Here is an 18,504-nt window from a genome sequence, read left to right as displayed (position 1 = left end):
TTTAAGGGCGCGGAAGGAAGGGAAGCCTATCGATATCTCTGGAATAAACTATTCTACCCTGCGCTGCCGCCGTCAAAGTCCGCAGCCTTCTCTGTAGATCGCCGAGCGGAAGCTTCGGCAGTGCTGCTTCATCCGCAGGTCTGCAGGAGGCCGAAGCCAGGCTCGCGCCGGAACCATGGTGCGTTGGATTCCGAGCTGAGGCAGGATTGGGGAAGAGGTCCGCTGGCTGAGGGTTGGGGAGCTTCTTCTCATGCCTTCCTTAGAGCGGTCCGGGGCCATGGGACTTGGGAACCGTAGCCGACGGGATGGTTCAGGCGGTGATTCAGCATCTCCGGCCTGGCCGGGAGAGTGGAGATCGGTAGACTGTGCTGCCGGTGCGACCTTTCCCTGGGGTTTGTTTCGCTTTCCACCGGGCCTTGAACAGAATCTTCTCGGTCTACCAGCCGATTTCGCTCCTCAGGTTCCTTCAGTCGAGTAGATTCCGAACGGTCCAGAGAGGGCCCTAGTGCTCTGTGTGGGAGAGAGGAAAAATAGGGACTTAACTTCAGACCTCCTTGTACTGCCAATTGCGGACTTGATTCCAGGGTTTGGGTTGCTGGCTGGATCGCGTTCATTTTCTTGGCGGGTCCCTCTGCAATCTTTTTCTTAGATCTCTGTCAGAAAAAGCCCTTTTCAATCACTTTGTCTAGTCACCTGATAAGTACAAATGAGTGAACCGAAGCTGATATTAGTGATGAAATCAGGGTTATAATATAGAGCTAAGGGATTCCGGGCCTGTGCCTGCCATTCCAGCGCTCAGCCTTTTCAACCCCATGATTAGTCTCCCAAGTACTGTGCTGGTGAACTTGTTTTAATACCATCTTTAAAGCCGTAATTGGTCTGTTTTTATGGCAATTTGTGTCCACTTCTGACTTCTTGGGGACATTCTTGTGTTCATTACGTTCAGTATGTGCCTTTACATATTCAGTATGAATGTTTTAAGTGCAGTGAAGGTTCAAAGATAAATCAGACATATCCCAAATCATAGTATGAGGCAGAAAAGGAAGTGTAGATCAAGAACTGGTGGGAGTATGTTTTGAGATTTGGGGAGAAAAGATGAAGATTTCAAGAGGTAGACATTTGAGCTGACTTAAGAAGAGGTAATGCTTTTGACCATTTATTAGGGTCTGATATAAGGGAAGAATATAAGCAAAGATAGAAAGGAAAGTGGACACATAGGAACCGAGACTGGTTGGGAAGCTAAGTACCATCTAGATGCGCCCTGCCCTTATCCAACCCCCGCCCCCAGCTCCTTATAAATGTAAAATTGGCTTACAGCTGATTACAGTAGTACTCTTCCAGTGAGACTGCAATACTAGCTTTTCCTTAATGCTGGATGGAGAGAGATGGGAGAACATTTTTTATTGATAGAGCTTGTTAAGATTTCGAATTTGTAATGTTCTTGTGTTTAATAAATAGGTCTTTTTCATTTACTTTCAGTTTCGCAACCAGTATGACAATGATGTCACTGTTTGGAGCCCTCAGGTAAAATGTTTTATATTATTTCTGTGAAGTGACTTTTGGTGACTGCAATGTGTTTAGAAGCTCATGGGATTGTAGGAAGTGAGAAAATGGAACATAATCATTTTATATGTTCCTGAAACCTAAGTTTATCATTAAAGTCAGTCTTTTAGTTTTAAGAAACAGCATTTGAGATGTAACTATGCTCACTTGAGATTTGGGATCACTGAATTATTTTAAATACATAGAAAGGTCTTGTAATGACTCTAAGGTGTGTGTGTGTGGTTTTTTTTTTTTTTTTTTTTTCATTTTAGGGCAGAATTCATCAAATTGAATATGCAATGGAAGCTGTCAAACAAGGTTCAGCCACAGTTGGTCTGAAATCAAAAACTCATGCAGTGTTGGTTGCATTGAAGGTAAGTAAAGCAATAAATATACCTTCCTCCTTTAGAAAACACTGTAAAATGTTAGTTTCACTATATAATAAAACTATAAACTTACTCTTTTGTCTTAAATGGTGTTTCTATTTAGAGAGCACAGTCAGAACTTGCAGCTCATCAGAAAAAAATTCTCCATGTTGATAACCATATTGGTATCTCAATTGCGGGACTTACTGCTGATGCTCGACTGTTATGGTGAGTATGATCCTGGAAAACAAAAGAAGCATCCCTTTTGATATGTAATTGATTACATTTCTAGAAAAGATCCAGATATTTTAGGAAGTTGTCTGCCAGAGTGTTTATAAGTTAAGATTATTAATACCTTGATGGATTCAGGCTCAGTTACTACGTATTCCATTTCTTGATCACTGTAGCAATAACTAATAGGATTAACCATATTAACATTAATGCTTTTTAGAAGTCATTGAATAATGTATGACTTGTTGACTCGGTATATATAGTTTGATGTAGATCTGAGAAGAGCTTGACACTTCAGGTTTCTGAAGGATCAGCTGAACCACCCTTGCTGTCTTTCATATACCAGTATTCATTTGACATTTATTTTTTGCAAAGCTCAATGCTGGATACAAAGAGTATACAAAGGTGAATCTGACGTAGATCTCATCTTCTAAGAGCCTAAAATCTAGTAGTATATCTGTAATACAAGGGAGAAAGTGGAGAGCAACAGGTATATTTCTGTGAGGGTGGGGTGGGGGTAAAGATTATTTCCAGTTGAGAGGCATAGTGCAGATGAAGAGCTGGGGCTTTGGGATTACACAGTCTTTAGTTCCCACCTTTAACACTCAATCTGACATTGCTCTAGTTATTCACACTCTCAGTTTTTTTAGTATTTTTTCCTAAGGTTATTGATAAATAGCTTAACATGTAGAATACTTCATACAGCATCTTTCAGTGTATGTGTTGGTAAGTGGTAGGTAGTTAGCCACAAGTAATCTCTTGTCTGATTTAATTAGGAAAGGAGGAATATAAACACCAAGGACAATTAATAATGCTGATGTTTAAAATTTTCAAGTTATTTGGTGAGTCCCCTGCTCTCTTAGGTCAGCAATATAGTAACTGCATTAGTATTTCTGTTAGCTGTTGAAAATATATGTTGCATTGTCAAATGTTTTACTTAACCCAATCTTTCAAAAATATTGTCATGTTACATGTAATCATTTAAAAGCTTTATTAATAAGATATTCTACATTGTTTATTGCACTAAATCTTTGAAATTTCATGTATATTTTGTACTGAAGACACATCTTAATTCAGACTAGCCACTTTTTCAGTGCTCACTAGTCACTTGTTATTAGTACCTGCCATATTGAGCAATGCAGTGTTAGACAGCCTTGGGAAATGGACTTAAAAGTGAAAGTAGTGAACAAGTAGCTTGGTTATTGCAGCCAACATTTGATCACCGAATGTGACACGCATAAACTAGAGAGAGCAACATGAAAGAAAAGTTTATCCTTTTGGCTTAATAGCTAGGTGTGAATTTTCTTTTCCCCAGTGTTGCATTTGCTTGCGTCTTGTTGGGTTTAAGAGACTTAACAGTGTAGGGTCTCCTCTAGAGTACTGCTATGGATAGAAGTAACATTGACAGGAACATGTTAACAGTGCCCTGGTATGGATTCAATTTCTTCTGTTTGTTCTATTGGGGAAATTTTTGTCAGCTTTCAAGGAAAAAAGCAAAGAAGTTATTCTTTTTGATAGCTCAAGACATGGAATTCAGACAGTCTTGCTGACAGTGGGAAGGGTAAGAGAAGAGAGGTTGCTCTTTTCCTATTGTGCAGTCCTTTCTTCTCTGTTCTCTAAAGTGCTCTGAGGCAAAGGTTATCAAGAGCTAAGAAACATGTAGTCACAAACTTAGGTAAAATTGGTAAAACTTTAAGGTTAGTCACTTTCAATAATAGAACATTTAAAATAGAGAGGAGATTTGATAGAAAAATGCATCTTTGTCATTATATGTTTATGGTTCCATTGTATGGCTGTCACTCATGTAAACATCTGGAAGAAAGCAAAAAGAAACCAAATTATTTGATTAGAGTGACTCTGTGATTTGAAATTACCAGTTTTTCTTGTTTCTTTTTCAGTAATTTTATGCGCCAGGAGTGTTTGGATTCCAGATTTGTATTTGACAGACCTCTTCCTGTGTCTCGTCTTGTATCTCTAATTGGAAGCAGTATCCTTTTCATTTATGCATTTATTGTAACATTTATGGATGTAGACTTTAAAGGGTCTTGATACTTAGTTGTTATGTTACTTATTAGGAATATGATAATATATAACATAGGTAAGATTGTGCAAACTTTAAGTTTAGTCACTTTTCAGTAAAAGAATGCTTAAAGTCTTTAGAAGGACAGTTGTAGGGAGTTTTACTATGGAAGAATAGATTCTAAATGAGTTGAGTTGTTCTTTGTATCAACCTTTATAGATAAGCAATTAATATGTTCCAGATATAGAAAAGCCCAATATCAGAAAAACTGAGCATCAATTTTAGAAGAGATTTAATGTTTTTTTATTGGTGGTTTTAGATGTTCCCCCCAAATCCTTGCCCCTTATATCCAAAATGAATGAAATTCTCTACACCAGATAAGATCATCTTGCTAGCACTCACTTTGGGTTTGGTGGATAGTCAAACATCTTTTAACACTAAACCAAAGAAATACTTGTTTTATTTTCTTCTTCTTGGGGTAGTGGATTATGCAGCAATTAAAAAAAAAACAGAACTCTTTTTGATTAATGTTTAATTTGAATTAAAGATAGTACTTTACTTCTTGTTAGAACAAACTCTTTAACTAGTTTAAGAAACCCAAATACCAACCCAGCGATACGGCCGGAGACCATATGGTGTTGGGCTGCTCATTGCTGGTTATGATGTAAGTTCATAGAGTATTGTTATATTTTAATGATTTTTTTTTAAACTAACAAATTTTCTAATTTTTAGCTCAATCAGAGTCAAGAATTATGCAGTGTATTTTTCTTCTATTTGTAGGATATGGGTCCTCACATTTTCCAAACTTGTCCATCTGCTAACTATTTTGACTGCAGAGCTATGTCCATTGGAGCCCGATCTCAATCAGCTCGTACTTACTTGGAGAGGCATATGTCAGAGTTTATGGAGTGTAAGTGATTTTTCTTTTTCACCCTCCTAGTCTTTATGTAGTGAATAAACACAGTATCCTACATGAAAAAAAAAATCTACTTCTCTTAAAAAGATTAAGTCCATGAACTGTATACTATTTCTGCCATATATACTAGTTTTTACTTTCTCTGGCTACCAGGGTAGTTTCAGTCACTGGTAGAATGTTTTCAAAATACAACTGTATTCCTTACCTTGAAGATTCTTGATTCAGTTGGCCTGAAGTTTTGTCCTAGCCAGAGTTGAGAGCCACTGTACTAGTTACCACTTGTAAATTCTGTTCACAGCTTTTATTTTTCTGTGATTCTTATTTTTAGTCACATAGACATTTCTGCAATAAGTAGTCCATAAATAAATAAATCAGTTTAGCTGTAGAAAGAAAAGTAAAAGATGTAACGTGATAATAGGGCAGGTTTTCAAATGGTTTGCTTATGCAAGGATCTTAGATTTTAACACACGCTTTTTATGCATCTATTAAGGTAATCAGGCGTCCACCACCACCCCGCCACACCACCCCCCCCCCATTCTATTGTGGTGTATTGCATTCATTGACTTTTTTTTTTTTAATTTATTTTTCTATTGAAGGATAATTGCTTTACAGAATTTTGTTGCTTTCTGTCAAACCTCAACATGAATCAGTCATAGGCATACATATATCCCCTCCCTTTTGAACCTCCCTCCCATCTCCTGCCCCATCTCACCACTCTAGGCTGATACAGAGCCCCTGTTTGAGTTTCCTGAGCCATATAGCAAATTCCTGTTGGCTATCTGTTTTACATATGGTAATGTAAGTTTCCAAGCTACTGTTTCCATACATCTCACTGTCTCCTCCCTTCTCCCCATAAGTCTGTTTCTCCATTGCTGCCCTGAAAATAAATTCTTCAGTACCATTTTTCTAGATTCTGTATATATGCATTAGAATACAATATTTATCTTTCTCTTTCTGACTCACTTCACTCTGTATAATAGGTTCTAGGTTCATCCACCTCATTAGAATGGACTCAAATTTGTCCTTTTTTATGGCTGAGTAATATCCCATTGTGTATACGTACCACAACTTCTTTATCCATTCATCTGTCAGTGGACATCTAGGTTGCTTCCATGTTCTAGCTATTGTAAATAGTGCTGCAAGTGAACAATGGGATGCATGTGTCTTTTTCAGTTTTGGTTTCCTCAGGGTATATGCCCAGGAGTGGGATTATGGTGGGTCATATGGTGGCTTTATTCCTAGTTTATTAAGGAATCTCCATACTGTCTTCCATAGTGGCTGTATCAATTTACATTCCCACCAGCAGTGCACAAACATTCCCTTTTCTCCACACCCTCTCCAGCATTTATTGTTTGTAGACTTTTGATGATGGCCACTCTGATTGGTGTGAGGTGATATCTCATTGTAGTTTTGATTTGCATTTCTCTATAATGAGCAGTGTTGAGCATCTTTTCATGTGTTTGTTAGCCATCTGTATGTCTTCTTTGGAGAAGTGTCTGTTTAGGTCTTTTTCCCACTTTTTGATTGGGTTGTTTGTTCTTCTGGCATTGAGTTGTACGAGCTGCTTGTATATTTTAGAATTAATCCTTTGTCAGTTGTTTCATTTGCTATTATTTTCTCCCATCCTGAGGGTTGTCTTTTCACCTTGCTTATAGTTTCTTTTGCTGTGCAAAAGCTTTTAAGTTTAATCAGGTCCCCCTTGTTTACTTTTGTCTTTATTTCTGTTACACTAGGAGGTGGGTAATAGAAGATCTTGCTTTGATTTATGTCATCGAGTGTTCTGCCTAGCATTCATTGACTTTTGAATGTTCAGCCAGCTTTGCATTCCTGGGACAAATCTTTCTTGGTCATGATGTATAACATAAATTATATATACGTAAAATGTTTGTGGAAACATATAAACATTGCTGGATTTAGTTTGCTGATATTTTGTTGAGGTTTTTGTGTGTTAATCGGGGATACTGATCTGTAGTTTTACTTTCTTTTGGTAGCTTTGTATAGTTTTGATATCAGGGCAATACTGACCACATACAAGCAATTGGAGACTCCTTTATAAAGAGCAAATACAGTGACAAACGTTTTACAGAGTAAATTTTACAAAACTTTGAGCTGTAAAATCCTGATTTGTATCAGGGTTTTCATTTAACTTAGCATAAGAAAAGGGCAACTTTAGTAACAAAAATCATGTATTCTCTCATTAAATAAAACAATAGCAATCTAATAATAGGTTATTAGAAGATTTATGGCAAAACATAAGACTTTTTTTTATTATGATATATTTAGTGTGTGACTAAAACCATTATATTTAGGCAATTTGAATGAACTGGTTAAGCATGGTCTGCGTGCCTTACGGGAAACCCTTCCTGCAGAACAGGACCTAACTACAAAGGTAAATATAACATTTTCCAATTGGGGATACTAACATTATAGTTTAATCATTTATTATACAAATGTAAGTAATAGAGGTGTGTATACTTCGAGTTCTTTAATTTGCAAGATGGTTTCCTCAGCTCATTCTTTCTCTAAGATATTCACTAAATGACTGATTTTGAAATGATTTTTAAACATTTCTTTTTGGTATAAAGCAATAAAACATATAATTCTGTTGCAGAATGTCTTTCATCAAGAGATAGTAATATCTTTATATTTTTAATAAACATTGAGCACCAATCACATGCAGGCAGTAGGCACTGAGAAAATATAATGCATACAACAAACATCTTGGCATTCCTGGGACATACATCCAGGTGGGCAAAGAGAGACAGTGTACCCACAAGTAGATTATTTAGGATATTAGAATGTGATAAATGCTTAGAAAAAATAAAACAGGTTTAAAAGGAGAAAAAATGGCCAATAGGGTATAAGAAGGAGGCATGTGGGTATAATTTAACATAGAGTGGTGTAAGATGGTCTCACTGAGAAAGTGAAATTTGAGGGAAAGATGTAAAAGAGTTGAGAGAGTGAACTATGCATATGGGGCCTTGAGTTCAGAATGTTCCTAGTATTCAACATAAGGAGGCCAGTTGTGTTGGAGTCAGTAATCAAGAGGAGATGCTGCTGCTGCTAAGTCGCTTCAGTCGTGTCCGACTCTGTGCGACCCCATAGACGGCAGCCCACCAGGCTCCCCCGTCCCTGGGATTCTCCAGGCAAGAACACTGGAGTGGGTTGCATTTCCTTCTCCAGTGCATGAAAGGAAAAGTGAAGTCGCTCAGTCGTGTCCGACTCTTAGCGACCCCATGGACTACAGCCTACCAGGCTCCTCCGTCCATGGGATTTTTCCAGGTGAGCATACTGGAGTGGGTTGCCAGTGCAATCAAGAGGAGAAGGAATAAAGTCAGAGAGGTAATGGAGGCCACATAGCATATGTCCTGTAAACATTGTGGGTACTTTGAATTTTACTCTGAGTTTGAGCAGAGCAATACTGTGGCTTGATTTAGATTTTAAAAGTCACTCTAGTTGCCATTTTGAGTGGGGGCATGGGTGGAAATAGTTTCAAGGCTGTTACAGTAATTGAAGTGATAGACTGTGATAGATTAGAGCAGAGTCATAGAGTTGGAGATGATGAAAAGTGGTTTGATTTTGCATATATTTTGAAATTAGAACCAGAAAGGTTTGCTAACAAATTGGTTGTGGGGTATGAGTTTAAAAAATGCCTTTAGCATTTTTGCCTGAATAGAGGAACGATAGACTTATGATTTACTGAGATGGATGAGACATTTGGAGGAACAGATTTTGGGGTTAAGGTCGTAGAGGAAGATCAGGCAGTTAGTTTAGAACATACAAAATTTGAAATGCCTCTTGTTTGTCCATTTGGTGATACAGAATAAGTGATTACTGGATGTTCACCCCCTAGAGTTTGTTGGAGATTGGTTTATCCTATAACTGAAGTTTTGAAGTCTTTGTGTTAAAAATGGTATTTAGAGACTGGCCAGGATTAGATTTCTGAAAGATTAGAATAAGTTTGAAGACTTGGTCAAGGGTACTCTATCCTTTCGAGATTAGAAGGTGAGAGTAGGAATCAGCAAAAAGGGACTGAGAAATATGCCAGGGAGGTAGGAGGAAAACATGGAAAATGAGGTATCTTTAAAAGGAAATGAAGAAACTGCAGTCATCCATTGGAATCAGTGGTAGGGGAATTAGTTCCAGGATCCCCTACCATGGACTCCTAAATCCAAGGGTGCTCAAGTCCCTTATGTAAAATGATGTCATACTTGCATATAGCCTACACACAATCCTCCTGTATAGCTGAAATTATCTCTAGATTACCTGTGTCACCTAACACAATGTAAATGCATGTAAATAGTTGTAATTGCAAAATAAGTGCTGTGTGAACAGTTGCCAGGGCACAGCAAATTTAAGTTTTGCTGTTCAGAACTTTCTGGAGTTTTTTTCCCCAAATATTTTTGATCCATGGTTGGTTGAACCCACAACTAACAAATGAAGAACCCACCAATAAAGAGGTGAACTGACTTTTAAGGAGAAGAGAGTAAAGCATTACAATAAGCCATGAAAGATGTAGACTGAGAATTAACAGTTAGATTAGCAGTGATGTTACTGAAACTTGACTAGACAGTCTTAATGGAATGGAGGGGAAAAGTGTGCTAGGAATAGTAAGGAGAAAATGAGAGAAATTGGAGATAGCTTTTTGGAGGAGACTTTCTGTTACGGGTCCAGAGAAAGGGGGTGGTGGTTGGAAGAGAATGTAGTGGGAAAAAAAAGGGGGTTTGTTTTGGTTTTTTAAGATGGGAGAGATTATAATAGTTTGCTGCATGGTTATAAGAATAATCCAGTATCAAGAAAAAGATTTATGGAACTTCTCTGGTGGTCCAGTGGTTAGGACTGCACTCCAATGCAGGGGGCATGGGTTCCATCTCTGGTTGGAGAACTAAGGTGTCCTGCATGCTGCATAGCGCAGAAATAAATAAATAAACAAACAAGTAAAGATGTGCACTAAGGAGATTAAACATCATTATTAGGGGAAAAAAAAATAAAAACATCTATATAGGATAAAAATGAAAACTGCTGGACCAATCACCAACAGCACCTAGGTGAAAAGATAAGCTTCAGAGAGGACTGGGGCTCTTCATTCCCAGTAACACGAAGGGACAGAATCTAGGGACAGATAAAGGTAAGATTGGATACTATGGGAGCTTATGAACATTCTCTTCTGATTGCTTCTGTTTTCTCAGTTGAATAGAAGCAGGGTTTTGAGCTGCAAGAGAAATGGAGAATGTTAAAAAGAGTTGTCCAGGGAAGGGGAGATTGAATGATCTAGAAACTCGTATAAAACAACAACTAAAGGCCTCCTTGAGGTTAATGATCACTAGAGAGATCATTTACCATGTTATAAAATACATTTTGTTATGATTGGGTTATATATGTTATATATATATATATATATATATATATATAAAATAGTTAATATGTGTGTGAAGACTTTATAACCTGCATAATCTTTTTAAACAGCATTTCCTATCATAAAAATAATTTTTCAAAAAATTAGGAAAGTACATTAAAGTACATTAAGTTGTTTTTATTTGTTTGTTTTAAAAATACCTATAATGCCATCACTCCAAGATGACTGTCTTTTAAATTTTGGGTATACAGTTGACTATTGGCATTTACAACTTGGAAAAGTTGGCTCAGGTATCTGGCTTTCTGATTTTACATTTTTACTGAATCATAGAGAATGCCCTATATATCCTTAATGTCTCAAGTTCTCACTGAAATTTTAATCTTACAGGAGCTCTACTGTACTGGTTATCATTCACTGAACATTTTAAGAGTTGCTTTTTAATATTTCCATGTAGAACATAGTTCTGAGTCCCCTAAACTCAGTATTTTAGAACCCAAAATTTATTTCCTTAAGAACCATCATGTCTTACATGTTACACAGGGAACAAATTTAATTCTTAGAATATTTACCTCTCAGATGGTAAAGAGTGAAGGCTTACTTCTTAGCAAATGGTTTGTTTCTTCACACTGGTCTTCACATTCTGACTTTGAGCCAAGTTGCAAATTTCTAGGTGACATAGACCTTCAGGATTGTTCGTGGTTATCAAAAGTGAATATTAAATCTGCATATTACAAAAGCTTACTAGTTTCCTTTTTTCCCTGTTTTTTTTTTTTTGTCTCATTCAAGTGCTATATAAATTTTTATTCAACTTTTTTCATTTTATCATAAGCATATTTCCAACCTAAATTCTCTTGATTTTTAATTTTTACCTTTTTTTCCCCTTCAGAATGTTTCCATTGGAATTGTTGGTAAAGACTTGGAGTTTACGATTTATGATGATGATGATGTGTCTCCATTCCTGGAAGGTCTGGAAGAAAGACCACAGAGAAAGGCACAGGTATATAACTAATTATAACCAAGAGACTAATTCTATTGTAAATTGCTATTCCTACCACAACTGTGTAAATCTACTGTTTTTGTCTTTAATTATTGAGATAGGCTCATAATTCATGTGGCAGTAGGAAAACTAAGAACTAATACTGAGGGGTTCAGTGATCTCCATAAAACACAAAAAGGATGATTTGGTTCTCTGTTGTAGCTTCTCAGTTCTTTGTGTTGATGGGCTCAGCTAGATGGTTCTTTGGCTTATGTCACTTTGGGTGTCTCAAACATTGCATTCAGTTGAGGGGGTAGGGCTGGAACATTCAAGATGGCTTTACTCATGTGTCTTCTTTACTCACATTTGCTAGGTGTCTTGGAGGGACAGCTAGAAGGGTGGCTGGGCCTCTGTCCATGTAGTCTCAGGGCCTCTCCTTCACCAGAGTATCTCTGGCAGGAAGCAGCTCAGAGGTTGCAAAAGTTCAGAAGCTCAGAAGTGCAAGCTGCCAGGCATTCTTAAGGCTGAGGCCCAGGACTGGCACAGCATTCTTTCTTTACATTCTGTTGGTTAAAGCAAGTCATAGGGCTAGCCAAGATTCTAACAGAGGTGGGACTGAGAGAAAACTCACTGGTGACCAGCTTGGGAAACTAAGTTGACTCTTCACAAATACTGAGAAGAGGATCAAGAAGTACTGATGAATCTCAGGTTAAATACTGGCCTTTTTTTGTCAAAAGTTTGAATACACATTTGCTTTTATAGGTGCTTATTTAATAGCTATGTAATTGGGAAAAAAAGTATCTTGTACAGAAATTTCTTCTACAGCATGAATTCTTTTTTTAACTTGAAAAAGATGTTGGTATTATTTGGAGCAGCAAGATTTGCATTATTTAACTACTGTTGGGAACAGTGCAGCATAGTACCTCACAGTTGGAAAATATTTTTGCTGTGTTTATTAGTGCTAAGGAGGAAAAGAATGTCTAAAGTGTGTCGGTTCTATTTTTAAGGCTAGTAGTGATAAGAAAAGCCATTATTCTTGAGCAAAACAAAGTATGACGAAATGCTAGAATTGTTCATTGCTTTTTATTATGTAATATTTGTGAGTAAAAGTATATATTGGTTAAGTGTTGTTTTTACATACTTTCTTTTTTCTTCCTCTCTTAAGCCTACTCAACCTGCTGATGAACCTGCAGAAAAGGCTGATGAACCAATGGAACATTAAACAATAAACCAGTCTATATATGTATTGTCATACATGTAAGAATGCAGGAGCACATACTGATGACAATAATTTATACTTTGAACCAAAAGATGCAGAATGGTGGGATAGAATGGTATGTTTTAGGAATCAGTTCAGATGTGAGTTTTTCCTAAGCTGCCACCAAAACCATATAGTTGGGTTCATTTTTCTTTAAGATGGTCTCTATAATCATTTTCTAGAAAGTATAGTTCTCTCTACTAATGTTTTTATATGAAGAACATAGTGTCTTTGTGGTTTTAAAGACAACTGTGAAATAAAATTGTTTCACCTGCTGATGTATCGGGTTTTGCTTTTTAAGTAGCTTCAACTGTAAATAGTAGTCTGAGATTACAGCTGTGTCATCATCATATGTGGTCACCATGTGTGCCAATTAAATTGCCTTATTTTTAGTGACAGGAAAAATATTACCTCTTATATATAACAGCCTTATACTAATACCCCAGCAAATAGACTGGCTGCATGAGAAACCTCCATGGAGGTTTGGTCCAGAATACTGATTTTTAGAGTTTAACCTTGGGGATTCCGAGTAAAACCTAAGAAAAAATCACTTTCTAATAATAATAGTAGGATGTAGTGGGAAGATTATTAACGAATACTGATTTTTAGAGTTTAACCTTGGGGATTCCGAGTAAAACCTAAGAAAAAAATCACTTTCTAATAATAGTAGTAGGATGTAGTGGGAAGATTATTAACGTGGGAATGATTTTTCTTTACAACCAGCAGATGGCAGTAGTATCATCTGTGGTCTCAGTGTAGGGAAGTTTTGCAAAAATCAGTTCAGTTCAGTCGCTCAGTCGTGTCCAACTCTTTTCGACCCCATGGACTGCAGCACACCAGGCCTCCCTGTCTGTCACCAACTCCCAGAGCTTGCCCAAACTCATGTCCATCAAGTTGATACCATCCAACCAACCCATCCTCTGTCGTCCCCTTCTCCCTCCTTCAATCTTGCTCAGCATCAGGGTCTATTCCAATAAAAAGTCCGTTCTTCACATCAGGTGGCCAAAGTATTGGAGCTTCAGCTTCAGCATCAGTCCTTCCAATGAATATTCAGGACTGACTTCCTCTAGGATTGACTGGTTTGATCTCCTTGCAGTCCAAGGGACTCTCAAGAGTCTTCTCCAGCACCACAGTTCTTCGGTGCTCAGCTTTCTTTATGGTCCAACTCTCACATTCATACATGACTACTAGAAAAACCATAGCTTTGAATAGATGGACCTTTGTCAGCAAAGTAATGTCTCTGCTTTTTAAAATGCTGTCTGGGTTGGTCAGAGCTTTTCTTCCAAGGAGCAAGCATCTTTTAGTTTCATAGCTGCAGTCACCATCTGCAGTGATTTTGGAGCCCCCAAAAATCAAAGTCTCTCACTGTTTCCCATCTATTTGCCATGAAGTAATGGGACCAGATGCCATGATCTTAGTTTTCTGAATGTGGAGCTTTAAGCCAACTTTTCACTCTACTCTTTCATTTTCATCAAGAGGCTCTTTAGTTCTTCTTCATTTTCTGCCGTAAGGGTGGTGTCATCTGCATATCTGAGGTTATTGATATTTCTCCCGGTAATCTTGATTCCAGATTGTGCTTCATCCAGCTTGGCATTTCAAGTGATGTACTCTGCATGTAAGTTGAATAAGCAGGGTGACGATATACAGCCTTGATGTACTCCTTTGCCGATTTGGAACCAGTCTGTTGTTCCATGTCCAGTTCTAACTGTTGCTTCTTGACTTGCATACAGATTTCTCAGGAGGCAGGTCAGGTGGTCTGGTATTTCCATCTCTAAGAATTTTCCACAGTTTGTTGTGATCCACACAGTCGAAGACTTTGGCGTAGTCAATAAAAATATCAAAAGGGAAATTATAATCTCAAATGATCATTTCCTCATATCCTGCCCAGCCCTACTTTTAGCATAATCTTTAGCCTGCCTTCCATTATTCCTATGAACTGTGTATGTAAATACTGCAGTACAATTTTTATCTTGCTGCTGCTGCCAAGTTGCTTCAGTCGTGTCCGACTCTGTGCGACCCCATAGACGGCAGCCCACCAGGCTCTGCTGTCCCTGGGATTCTCCAGGCAGGAACACTGGAGTGGGTTGCCATTTCCTTCTCCAATGCATGAAAGTGAAAAGGAGAAGTGAAGTCGCTCAGTCGTGTCCGACTCCTAGCGACCCCATGGACTGCAGCCAACCAGGCTCCTCCGTCCATGGGATTTTCCAGGCAAGAGTACTGCAGTGGGTTGCCATTGCCTTCTCCACAATTTTTATCTTAGATCATACAAAATGAAATTAGAGAAAATCTGTTTTAAAAAAACAAAGCCAGGGATTTCCCTGGAGGTCCTCTGGTTAGGCTTCCACACTTCCCCTGTAGGGGATGCAGGTTCATTCTCTGGTCAGGGAGCTAACATCCCACAAACCCTGTGGCACAGCCAAAAAATAAAAGACAAAGCCTGTAATCCAGAATTTTACTGCTCAGGAGCCCAAAGGAGTTATTTTCTGATTCATATCTTTCTAGAGAGGAACAGTTCACTCATAGATAGGCAACTTGGATTTTAGACATGATTCTACTAATTAGCTGCTTTTGACTTTGAGCAGTTGACTTAACCCTGCTTTAGGGAAATTGTTTGGAGAATTATTGTGAAGGTTAAGTGGGAAGGTTTATGTGAATCTTAATAGGTTTAACTCTTCTGTGACTTCTTGAAGGGAGAGTGGTAAGAGAAACTCTAGCATCCTTGTTGAAGGAATGAAAAGTGAAAATGTTAATCGCTCAGTTGTGTCTGACTTTTCGACCCCATGGACTGTAGTTCGCCAGGCTCCTCTGTCCATGGAATTCTCCAGGCAAGAATACCAGAGTGGGTAGCCGTTCCCTGTTCCAGGGGATCTGCCTGACCCAGGGATCAAACCCAGGTCTCCTACATTGCAGGGAGATTCTTTACCATCTGAGCCACCAGGGAACTCCACCTATAACTAAATACAGGAATCTGGAGATATTGGTCTCCACTCTGGAATCAGCTTCAAGAGCCTGCCATTTGAGCTTGCAGTGAACCCACCAGTGCCACTTGCCCTACAGTGAAGTTGTGTCAAATTCATGAAACACAAACACAAAACAGAAAGGGAGTCATTCCACCTGTCTCCACACTCAGCGGGTGTACTGATCTGTATTGTACTTTGGGGGAAATTTTAGTAATTTTTTTCAGTATGTAATTGTAGTCTGGCACACTGACTTTAGAACTTAAAATCCTCCCCACCCCAATAAGATTCAATTCTATTTGTACAGAGTTCATTTTGATGCCTTTTCATGTTTTATTCAGCGTGTTAGTCATTCCATTTAGTCTGTGTTAAATAATAACATTCGTAATAATATCTTCATAAAACCTATCACTTTGATATAAAGATAACATTTAATTCACTTTGAATTTATTAGGCATCCATATATGCATCTTTGAAGAACTGGTATAGTTAAAAATAAGATGCAGTAAAGTAGGTAACAGGATTCATCCCAGTTTTTTCAGTATTGAACCATTTTGTGATTTGGGGGACAAGTCCCTTTTCTCTAGGCCTTGATTTTCTAGACATCTAAAATTTTCAATTCTTATATGACAGGTTCTTGTTCTCAATTTATAATTGAAAAAGCATTCAAAATGATATAATTACATGCTAGATAAAAAGAAGTCCCAAAACAAAGTGCATGTTATAACAAGTGAGGAAGAATTAGGCTCTATAGGATCCTGATACCTGTTAATAAATTCTGTTTTTTAATACACAATGGAATATTCAGTTCAGTTCAGTTCAGTCGCTCAGTCGTGTCTGACCCTTTGCAACCCGATGAATCGCACCACGCCAGGCCTCCCTGTCCATCACCAACTCCCGGAGTTTACTCAAACTCATGTCCGTTGAGTCGGTGATGCCATCCAGCCATCTCATCCTCTGTCGACCCCTTCTCCTGCCCCCAATCCCTCCCAGCATTACTCAGCTATTAAAAAGAATGCATTTGAATCAGTTCTAATGAGGTGGATGAAACTGGAGCCTATTATACAGAGTTAAGTAAGTCAGAAAGAAAAACACCAATATAGCATAATAATGCATATGTGTGGAATTCAGAAAGACGGTAATGATGACCCTATATGCAAGACAGCAAAAGAGACACAGATGTAAAGAACAGACTTTTGGACTCTGTGGGAGAAGGTGAGATTGGGATGATTTGAGAGAATAGCATTGAAACATGTATATTATCATATGTGAAACAGATTGCCAGTCCAGGTTCTATGCATGAGACAGGGCACTCAGGGCCAGTGCACTGGGATGACCTGGAAGGATGGGATGGGGAGGGAGGTGAGATGGGGGTTCAGGATGGGGAACACATGTACACTGATGGCTGATTCATGTCAATGTATGGCAAAAACCACTACAATATTATAAAGTAACTAGCCTCCAATTAAAATAAGTTAATTTAAAAAATATATACAATAATATATATACACTGGCAATGACAATTTTCAGTGCAGACTCAAACTGCTGAGCTTTTGTTATTGCTAAGTTTAGTTTTTAATGCCTTTTGGGTCATTTCATGCTGATAGATTGCCACTTCTTGAGAAGTGGACTTGAAGTTACTTGAGAAGTAACTGCATTTGTGAAAATTCCATATTAAAAATAAAGACAGAAATGGAATAACTTGTTGCACACATAGCTTGGGTTGATCTCAAGGGAATTAACCTTAAGTGAAAAACAAAAGCCAAACTAAAAGGTTACATTGTGTAATTCATTTATATTGCATTCTTGAAATGACAAAATTATATACATGGGGACCAAGTTAGTAGTATCCAGGGGTTAAGGAGGGAAGGGACAGTGACGAAAAGATGGTAGGTGGGAGCTTTGTAATGGAATTATTAGTGGTGATCATATGAATCTTAGCATGATATAATTGCCCAGAACTAAATACACAATGAGTACATATAAAACTGATAAAATATGAAGGAGGACTGAATTGTATCAATGTCAATTTCCTGGATTTGATATTGTACTATAGTTATACTAACAGAAGCTGAAGATGTTAAGAAGAGGTGGCAAGAATACACAGAGTGAGTGAGTGAGTGAAGTCGCTCAGTCGTGTCTGACTCTTTGCGACCCCATGGACTGTAGCCTGCCAGGCTCCTCTGTCCATGGGATTCTCCAGGCAAGAATACTTGAGTGGGTTGCCATTTCCTTCTCCAAGAATACACAGAAGAACTGTACAGAAGAGATCTTCATGATCCAGATAATCACAATGGTGTGATCACTCACCCTGGGCCAGACATCCTGGAATGAGAAGTCAAGTGGCCCTTGAAAGCATCACTACAAACAAAGCTAGTGGGGGTGATGGAATTACAGTTGAGCTATTTCAAATCCTGAAAGATGATGCTGTGAAAGTGCTGCACTCAATATGCCAGCAAATTTGGAAAACTCAGCAGTGGCCACAGGACTGGAAAAGTCAGTTTTCATTCCAATCCCAAAGAAAGGCAATCCCAAAGAATGCTCAAACTACCGCACAATTGTACTCATCTCACATGCTAGTAAAGTAATGCTCAAAATTCTCCAAGCCAGGCTTCAGCAATATGTGAACCGTGAACTTCCAGATGTTCAAGCTGGTTTTAGAAAAGGCAGAGGAACCAGAGATCAAATTGCCAACATCCACTGGATCATTGAAAAAGCAAGAGAGTTCCAGAAAAACATCTATTTCTGCTCTATTGACTATGCCAAAGCCTTTGACTGTGTGGATCACCATAAACTGGGAAATTCTGAAAGAGATGGGAATACCAGACCACCTGACCTGCCTCTTGAGAAATCTATATGCAGGTCAGGAAGCAACAGTTAGAA

At 38.2% G+C, this 18,504-nt stretch overlaps 1 protein-coding gene across 1 annotated transcript; it reads left to right on the top strand.

The window, feature by feature from the left end:
* Positions 1 to 86: 86 nt before the first annotated feature.
* On the top strand, positions 87 to 12,942 carry PSMA1 (proteasome 20S subunit alpha 1). Its single transcript, XM_020900990.2, has 10 exons — positions 87 to 178; positions 1,480 to 1,524; positions 1,815 to 1,916; positions 2,032 to 2,135; positions 4,037 to 4,125; positions 4,752 to 4,822; positions 4,939 to 5,068; positions 7,384 to 7,463; positions 11,317 to 11,427; positions 12,572 to 12,942. Exons 1-10 carry the CDS (start codon positions 176 to 178, stop codon positions 12,626 to 12,628), a joined length of 792 nt encoding a protein of 263 aa, XP_020756649.1. The 5' UTR covers positions 87 to 175; the 3' UTR covers positions 12,629 to 12,942.
* Positions 12,943 to 18,504: the final 5,562 nt, after the last annotated feature.

The sequence above is a fragment of the Odocoileus virginianus genome, chromosome 10, assembly GCF_023699985.2.
Source record: "Odocoileus virginianus isolate 20LAN1187 ecotype Illinois chromosome 10, Ovbor_1.2, whole genome shotgun sequence".
NCBI lineage: Eukaryota > Metazoa > Chordata > Mammalia > Artiodactyla > Cervidae > Odocoileus > Odocoileus virginianus.
The sequence above is the reverse complement of the archived record's forward strand: the minus strand, read 5'-3'. Positions and strand labels throughout refer to the sequence as shown.

Bases quoted from the DNA above. Each gene is read 5' to 3' on its own strand.
- PSMA1 (XM_020900990.2), top strand. The intron at 4,823-4,938 runs GTAAGTTCATAG...TTCTATTTGTAG, and splicing joins TGCTCATTGCTGGTTATGAT to GATATGGGTCCTCACATTTT. The intron at 7,464-11,316 runs GTAAATATAACA...TTTCCCCTTCAG, and splicing joins AACAGGACCTAACTACAAAG to AATGTTTCCATTGGAATTGT.